The sequence below is a fragment of the Salmo trutta genome, chromosome 5 (assembly GCF_901001165.1).
Source record: "Salmo trutta chromosome 5, fSalTru1.1, whole genome shotgun sequence".
NCBI lineage: Eukaryota > Metazoa > Chordata > Actinopteri > Salmoniformes > Salmonidae > Salmo > Salmo trutta.
In genome coordinates, this window is record NC_042961.1 from 42,192,895 (window position 1) to 42,206,672 (window position 13,778).

Consider the following 13,778-nt stretch of genomic DNA (forward strand, 5'->3'; position numbering starts at 1 on the left):
TTGGAAATGTTACCCAGCCCTCCAGGCCTTGACCATTCACAACAAATCACGTCCGACAGCTAAACTGATAAGCTGCTATTTGTGGAGGCATAGCATTTACTTAGAATCGATGCAGGTTGAAGGTTGGAGCGCCAATGTGCGTCAAAGACCATTTTAAAACACTTGGAAACCCTTTCCGAACACTTATGAGGACGAGCATGACACCTATTAATTGACATGCTTGGCATGATAGTCGTGATGCTTACTCACAGAGCTGCTTTAGTGGAGGGGGTACATATGAGGTCTTTACCATTCTTACATAAGCATAATATGACACTCAACATTAGTACTACATGTCATTTGAATTGACATGTGCATTATTTTACTTTCACATTGCATGCAACACACTGAACGAGTGCAAAGGCATTCAAATGTCAAACGAATGTGTCAAGTGTGTCATGCTTCTGTTTTCCAGTGCTCAACTGAAAGCCTTTTTAAGTGTGACTCCTTCCTTTCTGCCGTATACACCTAGCTGCATGAATGACTCGAGCAAAAAATGATTAATGTAGATCGAAACAACGTCGGGAAAAAAGGCGATTAAGTAAATCGACAAACAGTGCGAAAAGGGTGTTGATCGATAAAGTCAATGGGTAAAATACTTTAGTGGCTAATGTATTATATCACTCAATATGTACTTTTGTAAAGTTGACCCGCACAGTGCCTTCCTTCCTTTGCCTTTGAAAGGGTTTGTTGGGGAAACTGATGGAGACAGGATGGGGGAAGAGGGAGTCTATCACCTGGTTCTGATCATAGAGCTGGTTGTTATGCTTTTACACCTCTTTCCATCTGCCCTTCACTCCTCTAGTTAGCCAGCCCTATTTTCTCTCTCCTGCACGTAATTAAAAAATAAAAACAACAGATAAGGGTGAGATATTGGCGACCTTTTGGATGGAAAAAGTAACAAGAAGGGATGGAGAAAAAAAAAGGAGAAAAGGGGAGGGGAAGAAGTGAGAAAGGTCATTGTGTGGTCATGTTGACATGAGAGAACTGACATGGTGTTATGCTGACTCCTTCCCGACCATGTCACTATATACCCTGGAAATATAATATCATCATATTCTCAATGTTATTAACTAAAGCTTATTAAACCATGCCCAGGCTCGGCTATTCCTGTGTTGTCCGCTCTCTGTGTTTGATGATAAGGTGCAAAATAAGGCTCAGTCTGCCTCTGTTGTTGAATTTTTTATTGAATTTGGTGGTTTATTCGTTTTAAGTTGTTTGAAAAAACAGGAATGTAGACTGCTATAAAGCTGAGTAAGTATTTTCCAGCAAAATTGCGCCTGAATAATTGAGAAGTGTGCAGTTATTTGAATTGGTTTTTGACGAGACGTAAGATTGACAAATCAAACATCAGGTCTCATTTTCAGGTCTACATAACTAATTCAACAGTTGTAATTTTCTCCAAAGCTAAAAGCTAGAGGGTTTCCGAGACAAAACAAACTCACTGAACTCGTTAAATGCTCTCTCTCATAGGTCAGCTACATCATTGCTTTCATAGGCACTTCACATTGTAGTAGGAATCCTGCTTGGTGAGAGGAGGCTTGAACCAAAGATTATGGATATACTGACAACATACTGTACATGTCTTTCCACCCTAACAATGGGAGTTGTTGTCCACAAAGCGGCACGGCAGGCTATCTAGCTCCCGCCTATCCTGTCTTTGGATTGGTGGATACATCTCATTAATGTAATCCTTTTTTGAATTTCGATGAGGGTTTTCGACGGTTGTTGACATCAACCGCATGTATTCAATGGAGAGAGATGCTATTTTACTAGCCTCATGCCATGAATATGAATAGCCACCTCAAGTCAACTCCAATATAACGTCTACTTATAGCAGTACACTCGTAACAACTTAAGCATTACAAAACTACTATTCGATCAAATAAACCTCACGTAGCAAATAAGCCATTCATTTTTGTTGTTGACCAACTTCTACACTCACATTGACCTCCATACAAAAGCTTCTTGCTTGGTGGGCGAAACAACAACAAAACGCCACCTGCCAGAGGGAAACAGATTTCCCCCAGTTGGGCCTCTCTTCGTCTCTGCTTGAACATACAGTATTATGCATGCCAATCAAAAGAGGCAGGAACATCACTTCAAACACACTTGAATGACAGAAAGATTTCACTACACTTGATTGGTCTTACTGCGGGCAGACAGAGCAGTCGGTTGGCATGGCATCCTGAGGAAACCTCAGACCCATCTCCCTCTGGCTCGGAGCCTCGGATGAGGAGACCTCAACCTTTCCCATTTCAACAACAATCAATCAAAGTGTTGGTCAAAGTTGAAATGAAACTTCAATACATTGAAAGTGGTTGACTGTAGGTTAGGCTATATGTGTCACGGGTGTCGTAGGGTGTAGACCAAAACGCAGCGGGAAAATGTATACTCTTCTTTTATTTAGGACAAAGAAGGAAAACCAAAACAAACACGTCTACAAAAACACAACGACGATTAACAGTCCTGTAAGGCATGAAGCTATACATGGAAACAATCTCCCACAAAATCTCCTGACAAACACACTCCTAAATATAGGACCTTCAATCAGAGGCAACGATAGACAGCTGCCTCCAATTGAAGGCCCCAATCCCCATTACCAAAACATAGAAATACAAACACCTAGACAGAACATAGAAATAAACTAACAGAACGATAACCCAAAAACCCCGGAATACATAAATCAAATACCCCTCTACATAAACAACCACCCCGAACCATATAAACCAAATACCCCCTCTACATGAACACATACACAAACATACCCAGAACCACATAAAACAAATACCCCCTGCCACGTCCTGACCAAACTATAAGAACAAATAACCCCTTTACTGGTCAGGACGTGACAATATGTATATTATTTCACATCCGGGAACACTTTTTACGTGGCCAAGATCCCAAGCTTGTGGGTGTCTAGGTCTGTCTGCCTGTCCATGGGTTACCATGGTGACCTGGTTTGCCTAAAGCCCACCAAGCCAGTGTTTACAGTAAAACCAGGCAACACAATCCTAGAAATCAACGGAGACCATGGAGTTACTTGTGGGATTTACAAACAGCAGAAATAGTGCGAGAGCAAGCAGCAGTTCTGCTAAAACCTTACCAGCTGCCATGTTGGGAGACTAAAGTGGTGTTAATTACCGATCTGCTGTTGCTGGGAGATTTGGGGATGAAGCTCAGCTGTGTGGCTTTGGACAACGTTTGCCTTGTCTGTGGTGCTGATTTGGGCCAAGTCATATTGGCTTTGTGGTTTTCTGCCTATGTAGTCTATTCATAATGTTTTTATGAATAATTCACATCATGTTTGTGTAAAACATGTAAGCATGCTGTCTATATAGACCCAGAGGTATTGAGTAGAATACGCTGTGCCTGTGTCAAGTGAAGTTTATTTGTCATACGCACAGGGTACACATGGTACACAGGGTACACACGGTACACAGGGTACACAGGGTACACAGGGTACACATGGTACACAGGGTACACATGGTACACATGGTACACAGGGTACACAGGGTACACATGGTACACAGGGTACACATGGTACACAGGGTACACATGGTACACAGGGTACACATGGTACACAGGGTACACAGGGTACACAGGGTACACAGGGTACACAGGGTACACAGGGTACAAAGGGTACACTTGGTACACAGGGTACACAGGGTACACAGGGTACACAGGGTACACAGGGTACACACGGTACACAATACAATGAAATGCTTACTTGCAGGTTCACTCTCGACAATGCTGCATAGTAAGAATTTTTTTAAAGGAATAATGAAATAGATTTAGCTCAATGGAATAAAAATAGAGTACATTTTGCAGAAATATAAATACAGGTAGGTATTTAAACAATTTAAAGGGGGCAAACATTTCCAGTAGGATATTTACACGTGCCAGGAAGAGGGAATTGATAGCAAATTGTTGAATGTGCAATAATAGCTGGAGTCGTGGATATGTACCGTGAAAGTATGTGTGTGTGCGTCCGTGTGTGTATATGTGTTTACTTTGTACATACTGTATGTGTGCTAAGGTGTGAGATCCAGTGCAAGGAGACTGTTGGTATGCAGGTGGTTGGTCCCGATTCAGGTGTTCAGCAGTCAGATGGCTTGAGGGTAAAAACTGTCTCTGAGCCTGCAGGTTCGGATCTCGATGCACCGATACCGTCTTCCCGAAAATAAAGGAGTGAACAGTCAGTCCGTGGCTGGGGTGTGTGTGTGCGTCCTTGATGATGTTGCAGACCTTCCTGAGGAACCGCTTGGAGTAAATGTCCTGTATGGGTGGGAGCTGGGCCCCAGTGATAGACTGGGCTGTCTTCAGCACCCATTGAAGGGCCTTGCGGTCGGGAGCGGAGCCGCTTCCGTAACAGGCCGTGATGCAGCCTGTCAGAACGCTATCAATTGTGCAGCGGTAAAAGTTGCAGATTGTTCTGGGGATATGCAGAATTTCTTCAGCCGCATGTGGTAGTAGAGGCGCTGTTAAGCCTTTTTGACTAAAGTTGTCGTGTTGTGGGTCCATGTCAAGTTCTCTGTGATGTGGACGCCGATTAACTTGAAGCGCTCTCTCCACTGTGGTCCCACTGACAGGTCTCTGACCTCCTCCCTGTAGCCCGTCTTATCGCTGTAGGTGATCAGGCCTACAACTTCGGTGTCATCAGCAAACTTGATAATGGAGTTGGTGTCGTGTTTCGCCACGCAGTTGTGGGTGAACAAGGAGTAGAGCAGTGGGCTGAGCACTCATCCCTGAGGGTCCCCAGTGTTGAGAGCCATTGCGGAGGAGATGTTGTTGCCAACCCTCACAGCCTGTGGTCTGCCCGTCAGGATGTCCAGGATCCAGTTATAGAGGGTGGCCCTGAGCTTGGAGGGAACAATGGTGTTGAATGCTGAACTATAGTCAATGAACAGCATTCTCACAGATGTTCTTCTTGTCCAAGTGTGATGGAGCTGTGTGGATTGAGATGGAAATGGCATCTTGAGTGGATCTGTTGGATGGTTAAGCAAATTGGAGTGGGTCCCAGCCTAGTATCAGCCTAAAAACTTCCTGTGACGATTTTGCAAAAAGATAGATATGCATCATGCATTCAATGGGAAAAGATGAGTGTCACAGTAGTTGATGCTTAGGTCAATACATTGCATTCAATGGGAAAAGGTAGGCGTCACAGTAGGGTCATTGCATTGCATTCAATAGGAAAAGATGAGCGTCACAGTAGTTGGCGCTTAGATCAATACATTTCCTTCAATAGGAAAAGATGTGCGTCACGGTGGTTGATGTTTAGGTCAATACATTGTATTCAATGCAATAAAAGCTGGTGATAAAGCTGCAATGGGCAAATTGGTGAGAGACACAGACAGACAGACAGACAGACAGACAGACAGACAGACAGACAGACAGACAGACAGACAGACAGACAGACAGACAGACAGACAGACAGACAGACAGACAGACAGACAGGGTTACGTTCAGGTTTGAGGTTAGAGTTAGGGTTAAGCCTGGCTGTGAACATAAAGCTAGGGTTAGAGTTAGGGTTAGGGTTAAGCCTGGCTGTGAACATAAAGCTAGGGTTAGAGTTAGGGTTAGGGTTAAGCCTGGCTGTGAACATGAAGCTAGTTAGAGTTAGGGTAAGGGTTAGAGTTTGGGTTAGTTTTAGGGTTGAGCTGGGAATGGACATGAAGCTACTGTAGGGTTAGGGTCTCAACCATAGACATAACCCTAACCTTAATCCAATTAGGAATTAAGTAATTTGCCCTTCCCCCCACTGCATGGCAGAAAGGTAGGCCTCACTTGAAGCCTGCCCTAGATTTAAGGTGCTTTTGAGTGACATCAACAGAACTGTTGAGGCTGGAAGCACAATTCACATATGGTATCATTTAGCTGAGGTTAATTGGAGGTCATATGGGGAGTTTTCCTAACTTTTACATATTTCTGACTGGAGACGGTAGAGACCCGGCATGTGAAATTTGAAGTGAATTGGTCCAAAAGTATTTTTGGCTTAATTGGACACAATGGTCTTGCAGTTCGAGAAACTAAGAGCCTTGTCAGAATGAATTCGGTCACATTATTTTACATTGACTTGATACTGTCTGTGTCTGTCTGTCTGGCTGTGAGTGTACATGTCTGTCTGTGTGTCTGTGAGTGTTCATGTCTTGTCTGTCTTTGAAAGTCTGTCTGTCTTTGAGTGTTTATGCCTGCCTGCCTGCCTGCCTGCGTCGCTAAACAATATCCCTATTGCAGCTTTATCACCAACTTTTTTTAATTGAATGCAATGTCTTAACCTAAGGATCAACCACTGTGATCCTCATCTTTCCCCATTGAATGCAATGTATTGACCTAAGTGTCAACCACTGTGACGCTCATATTTTCCTATTGAATGTAATGTATTGACCTAAGCTTCAACTGCTGTGACGCTCATGGTTTTTCCATTGAATGCAATGTAATGACATAAGCGTCATGTATCGTGAGACTTCTATGATATCATGTTGCAGCCCAGCTCCAGTGTGTCTGGCATGCTGGTCTTGATGTAGTAATAATAATAATAATAATAATAATAATAATGATGATGTGGGCCATGACCAGCCTCTCGAAGCACCGTTATGACAAGGGTTAGTGCAATGGGGCGATAGTCATTTAGGCATTTTTAAGGCCTTTTTCGATAGCATCGATTTTGTTTGAGAATGGAAGCCAGAAGCTACTCTACTTGGAACATTAAAACATGCATTACATAAAGGCCTGAATGACTAGAATTCAAGATGTGTTCGCAGGTCTAATCACATATCAAGGAAGTGTTTGGTCAAATTATTAGCAGAAATTTCAGTTTCATGCAGTAAAAATATCAGTTTGCAATCCTCGAAGTGGATGCGATGTTCAAGTGCACACGAACACTCGCTAGTCTTACGAGAAATACATTTTATAGCCTAGTAATGTTTCCTTTGTTTATAATTTGCGCGTCTCGGAGCTCCATGTCTGTCTATCTGCTTTTAGATACCAATGTCAAATATATGTTAACAATCCTTCCTCCAAAGGGCCATTCTATGGATTAAATGTAGAAAAAAATCATCATCTTTTTTTGGCCTGGTTTGAAGCGGAATCACCCCATTGGCATAAAGTTGTCTGTTTATCAGAAGTGCTGTGCTTCACTTCTGTTCTAGCTCAGGTATACAGTATGAGCTGAAGGAACAACATGAAAAAAAGAGTGCTGTTTACTATAGAATACTACAGTACTTACTATAGAATTCTGTAGGAAACACCGACTATACTGTAGAATACTATACTACACACTGCAGTATCCTTCTATGTGTGGTACTACAGTATTATCGGCAAAAAAACGTTGTAGTGAATACTACAGTAATGTCTGCAAAAACACTAGTCTGCAAAAACACTATACTTTTTTAACTATAGTAAATACTACACTATTTAATTTGTAAATGTCCTGCCCATTCCCCTCCCCCATATCCCAAGTTGTGCCACCCATAAGTGAGAAACCTACATGCCAAGAATAGACCATATATTGTGTTCCCTACAGCTTATAGAAAAGAGCAGAAGGCATGAATAAACTCTCTGTTCAGACCCCAGTCCTACCTACCTACCAGTTATGGTAAATGTACTCTTTTAGTTTTTATCCAGTAGGTTTCCTCAAGGAGAACGCTTCAATTTCAATGTCAAAGATAATAAAACAAAACCACTATAGTAAACACTACAGTAAATACTATAGTATACTACAATCTGCAAAAACACTACATTAATTACTAAAGTATATATATAGTACAGTTTTCTTTTACACTACAGTTAACTGTAAATATTACAGTATAGTACAGTAAATACTACAGCATGCTGACTTAAGTCCACAAACACAGTACAGTGAATACTACAGTGAAGTCTGCAAAAACACTACAGTGAATACTATAGTATTTATGCCATAGCATATTATAATATTTTTTCATGTGTGGTGGCCTGGTATACCCCAACCTGCCATAGTTGTTTTGGCAGGGTAGGCCTGATTTTTAGTTTTTTTTAAATAAAATTCAAACCAGTGTTTTGACAGTATTTGAGAATCTGCCTATTTTGTAAATATTTTTGTAGTCCTATGTAAATATTCATTGGATTTCTTACACTTTTTGCACCGGATTCTGTTGCCTCCTGTTACTTACTGCCCTTAAGGCAGCTCCAACATCCAGTCCCTATGACAAACAGGACTAGACTCTTTTACTCCAACCAAAACAAACAACCATTTGATTGTAAAGGTTGTTTTAAGTGCAGTGTAACCATTGGCTTTATGTTCAATGAACCACATGAGGATAAAAATAGTCCAATCAGTGAACCAGTACATAAAGAAATTAACTCACACGTCAAAGCAATGGTTCTTATTTGTTATAAATAAAATGTTCAAATAAAAGGCTTTTGAAAAAATACAGACATCGTATGTAAAACTCTTAACATTGATCTGTACATACACATTATCTTCAAATATATAATGTATGGCAGTCCAAGACATCTAGAACAGAAACAGGGAAATGTATTTACAGATACTGGAGAAATATATGTTGGTTTTAATACAAATATATTTCTCTCTAGACAAGGTTACATTTGCGTATATGAAAAAGTGATATATGGATTAAGATAATGAGAACCGCACTAACATCACAAATAAAATAATGACTGTCTAAAGTATCAGCAAAACAAACGCATACATTCAACACACTGTAGGGAATACAGACAAGAAGCAATTTCTATTCCAATAAGGTTACATTTACATAGGAACTCCTGTCTTAAATCATCTAGCTATTTAAAAAAAAAAAAGATATACGTTTGCATAATGGGGGGCCACAGGCGCTTCTGACAAACATTTCTGAGAAATTGTTTTTCATTTTTCCTTTCTGCGAAGCTGAAAAAAATCCTATGAATTATTTATAGGGTGTATGTTGCTGAAGCTCTGTCTGTCTGTCCCTCAGCGAAGCCACGTGAACCGTGAAGTTGAAAAACAAATGGAGAGCGCCCAGAAACGAACGCTACGGATGTGGTCAACAGCGGGCAATTAGGCACACTCAAGCCAACCAAAGTTCATTTAGCCAACGCGGAACAATTACAAGCCTGGGCTGAGTCACCAGAACCCAATAATGAGGGCTTAATCGCGTTGGTCTCATTGGTATACAAACACCGCCGGAACGTCTATGCCCACTTTGTCGCATTAGCTTCATAAAGTTCTTAAAAAGTTTGTTGAACGTCGCTGTAGCTTCGACATTCTGAATGAGTAAGACTGCATGTACTGTACAGGATAAACATAGACTGATTATCTATCTGGCCCTGTGCTAAACTAGCCTCTTTCAAAAGGCCTCAATCAAGGCTTTCACACTATAGAATTAGTATAACGATAATCAGAGAGGAGTTATGGAGGGTGATGCTTTTTTCAACTCCCTCCTCATCTCCCCCAAACGAGATTCTAACCGTATTGTATTAGATTAGGAGTGGCACAGGCAAGGCTGTGAAAAACCCACTGCTCCTCCGGGGGTTTGAGCCTGGGTAATGACTCAGTTCCAAGACTGGCACTTTCAGCCCCCCACTCCTCCGAAGTCTGCCCAGGGCTGTGACAGTGACAGTGATGCCTTCTAATGAGATGTCTGGTTCCATAAGGGATTGAAATGTCCCCTTACATGCCTTAAATCCATGCAGCAGCTTTTGTCTTTTTAATTACAGTTTGTTTTCATGTTGCTTCCATGATTGCAGAATGACAGTACTGTCCGAAGACGTCAACAATTGATGTTAGAAAAATCAAATGTGGCAGATCTCTGAGGAGTTTGACATCATGGCAGCTGGAGGTGCCCCAGGAAATCCAAGTTTCTGGTGAATTCTAGAGATTTATACAACAGTCTGGTCTGGGCCAGAGGCCCTGTGGAGGTCAAGATTAGAGGTGTGATGTCACTGTGGTACTCCCCTCCTCCTCTGCTCTAGGGTGTGAAGACCCTCCTCTCGCCCCAGGGCATGCTGGGTACCCGTTTTGTGGGCGGCATCCGTAGCAGTGATGTCAATCTGGGCATATTTAGTGGAACTTTTCCCTGTAGAGAGAAAAAACAAGCAGTCTATGAGATGAGTAATAATGAGTATTGTTGACCCCACTTTCAGGGTGTCATGCATAAAAATAAAATAAACATGGTAGAGAGGTTTATTCAAAAACACAGTGACAACACTTATGTATGATTATCATTCAAATGAGAGAGAACAGCAATATCTTCCTGTCCGTGAACTACAGAGGAAGCATTAAGTACCATTGCTTCAGTTATACTTTCTCCAGGCAGTTTCATGAAGTGGAAAAATGAACAAACACACAACACAGTCTGGGAAGACGACCCCATTAGAGCAAGTGAATTCACCGCGGTATTCTGAACGCCCTACGACCTTCCGTCTCGGCTAAGCTGGCACACACTCCAAGTGACAGAAACCGTCAAGATGACATTGGAAATTAACCTCTCGCCTCGAGCAAGGGCGTCCCTCATATTCCCGGAGAGTAACGACGTTATTAGACCGCGCTATCGCATCCCCGCACCTGATGACAGCAGCTTGAGTGTCGCTCGGCAAGACGGGGAGCAATCAACGTGATCGTTGAAGGGTTATTTTCTTATCTCTAACTAAGCGGGAATCGAATTGAGGATTATCATTTACTAAGAGTCTCTTGAGTCTGATTTGAATCGATAGGCTAGTGGTCGCAAGCTACGCTGTCGCTCTTCACCACTCTGTCCCTCTTTGCCATTCTAGTGTGAGAAATCTGAAAGGCCCAGTGCAGTCAAAAACTGGATTTTCCTGTGATTTATATACATTTCCACACTATGAGTTTGGAATAATACTGTGAAATTGTGAAAATGATGATAATGCACTTTTAGTGTAAGAGCTGTTTGAAATGAAATGTCAGCCTGTTTTGGTGGGGATGGAGTTTTAGCCTGCCTGTTGAAATCTCAGGCAGTAAATTAGTTAAAGGCCCAATGCAGCCATTTTTATATCAATAACAAATAATTTCTGGGTACAAGCACGAATTTGACTTGGACTCTGTGGGAGTGGTCTGAGTGGGGACCCACTGGACAAAAACTGGTTGAATCAAACTTTCCACATCATACATTTTTTAAATCAATGCGATGACAATGTGGAAAAGTGATTGGATTTTTAAAAAGTCATCAACATAAGGGAATTTCAACTAAATCCAATGACATGGTGACATTTTTTGCTGATTTCATGTTGAATTCACGTTAGTTGACAACAACCAAATGTAAATCAAAAAAAAAAATCTGAATTGTTGACTGCACTGGGCCGTTAATTGACCAATAAGAAAGAGAGTTCCAAATCTCTCTGCCAATAACTCCCAGACAGTCCTAACAAAATTCTTGGTTGAGAAATTGCTATTTGCTAAGAAGCAATTTGTAACGGCCGTCGTATGAAGTGGACCAAGGCGCAGCGGGTTGAGTGCTCATTTTTACTTCATTTGAGAGACTTAATAACAAAACAAGAAAACGAACGGACGACAAACAGTCTTGCAGGCCACACGGCCGGCCACACACACACACACACACACACACACACACACACACACACACACACACACACACACACACACACACACACACACACACACACACACACACACACACACACACACACACACACACACACACACACACACACACACACACACACACAGCTATGCAAAAACAACCTCCCACACTTCCCATTAAACACACCCCTATACATACGACCTTCAATCAGAGGCAATGAGGAACAGCTGCCTCCAATTGAAGGCCAATCCCAATTAACTAAACATAGAACTAAACACCCTAGATCTAACATAGAAATACACTAACCTAGAACATAACCCATAAACCCCGGAACACTCTAAACAAACACCCCTCTACATAAACACATATACCAACAAATCCCGAACCACATAAAACAAACACCCCCTGCCACGTCCTGACCAAACTATAATAACAAATAACCCCTTTACTGGTCAGGACGTGACACAATTTTTGTTTATTTTTTACCATTCACATTAATGGTAAATATATTGAGATTAAAAAGAATGGCTGCATTGGACCTTTAAATACAAATGGTCACATTTGAGTATGCGGTGCCCTTACTCTGCTCACACAAGAAATATGTTTGCCACTTTATATTTTCTTTGACTACAACATCACTTTTGAATACAGTGTACCTGCATGTACACTATTGCACTTCAAGAGGCACATCATGTCAATTGGCTATAGAAAAATTTGTAGCAAGATCAAAGACATTGGAACCACAGAAGAGCAAACCACCAATTACCTACAAAAAACTGGTTGTTATTGAGAAAATGGGCCCTTACTCTGTCCTGGGAATTGTTGACCAGTCCCCCTGACCCCAGTTTGCTCCTGATGCTCCAGCTCCATGTAGTTCAGCTGTTTCTTGGATGTGGGGCTGATGGGAATATTGACGTAGGTCACTCCATCACCGCGGGGTCTTTCTGGAGCCGCCATTTCTGGCGGGAACACAAACATGGCCCCTGCCAATGGAGAAATACCAGGATGTTATTCAACCACAAATCTGTCTGGGTGGCCTAATGAGGCCGATTTATCAGCAGGCACAGGTGAGGCTAGCCCAATAATGGACTAAAGGAGCCTCACGTTACTCCTTCTAGTCCAAGGACCCTACATGTTCTGTTTAGAGGAGAATTGGCAAATAGTCCATCTAAACGTGAATCGATTCTCAATCGCGGTATAGTTCTAGAAACATATCACATCAAAATAACTTCACAAATATATACGGTTTTAACACAGTTGCAGCCGACAACACGTTTGTTGTGTCCGTCTTCCGTTTCCACACAGGTGTTCGGAGACACAGATAGCTAATTAGCACAGGTAAGCCTATGTCTTCCATCTGTTTGATAGGACCTACAAGCTACAATATGTATTAGCAAATGTGTGCAACTATACATACTATACATAGTACTACACAGTACTAGAGTCATAATTTATTGATGAACAGTTGAAATGCTGTGAAAAATGTGAATGCAACCAATAGCTGTCTTTTATATCCATTTGGCAGGAAAGTATTTTCTGCCAAAAACACAAATGAGGGAAATACAGCGAGTCAATATGTTCAATCAACACGCTTTGAACCAGCTCTCAGATGTGCACAGTGATAAGAGGAGGTCTCCAAAGTGCTTTGCCTGTCATAAAGCTGAAAGCCATTCAGGGTAAAGAGAGGAATACATTGCTGGGTTGCTGAGTGCCATTGACCTCAATGTCTTATTCATACAATGGTATAGACCACAGCTAAAATATGTGCATTTCAGAGAAGTGGCTTTTAATCAGCTACAGTAGGTGTCAACACTTTTCTTTTTAATCCCCCAACAAAAACTCCCTAGTCCTTGCCGATGACAAGCATACCCATAACATGATGCAGCCACCACCATGTTGACAATATTAAGAGTGGTACTAAGCAATGTGTTGTGTTGGATTTTCTCCAAAGATAACGCTTTGTATTCAGAACAAAACGTGTATTTCTTTGCCACATTTTTTGCAGTTTTAAAATCTACAAACAAAATTCCACTTAAACATTATGGAGTATTGTGTATAGATCTGGGACACAAGGCTAAATGTAATACATTTTAAATTCAGGTTGTAACACAACAACATGTGGGAAAAGTAAAATGGTGTGAATACTTTCTGAAGGCACTGTAAATCATTACTGTTAACGTGACTACATCTGCTATTCTAGCC

General features: G+C 41.6%; 1 protein-coding gene across 3 annotated transcripts in view; it reads right to left on the reverse strand.

Moving 5' to 3' along the window:
- Nucleotides 1–8,269: 8,269 nt before the first annotated feature.
- The window catches only part of LOC115194195 (protein Dok-7), a 50,302-nt gene continuing 44,793 nt past the window's right edge, over nt 8,270–13,778 (reverse strand). For all 3 annotated transcript variants that reach the window (XM_029753661.1, XM_029753660.1, XM_029753659.1), the window contains 2 exons: nt 12,383–12,559; nt 8,270–10,091 (listed from right to left, as the gene is read on the reverse strand). In XM_029753661.1, the coding sequence (XP_029609521.1) occupies nt 9,955–10,091; nt 12,383–12,559 (314 nt within the window). In that variant the 3' untranslated portion in view covers nt 8,270–9,954. The remainder of the gene's footprint in view (nt 10,092–12,382; nt 12,560–13,778) is intronic.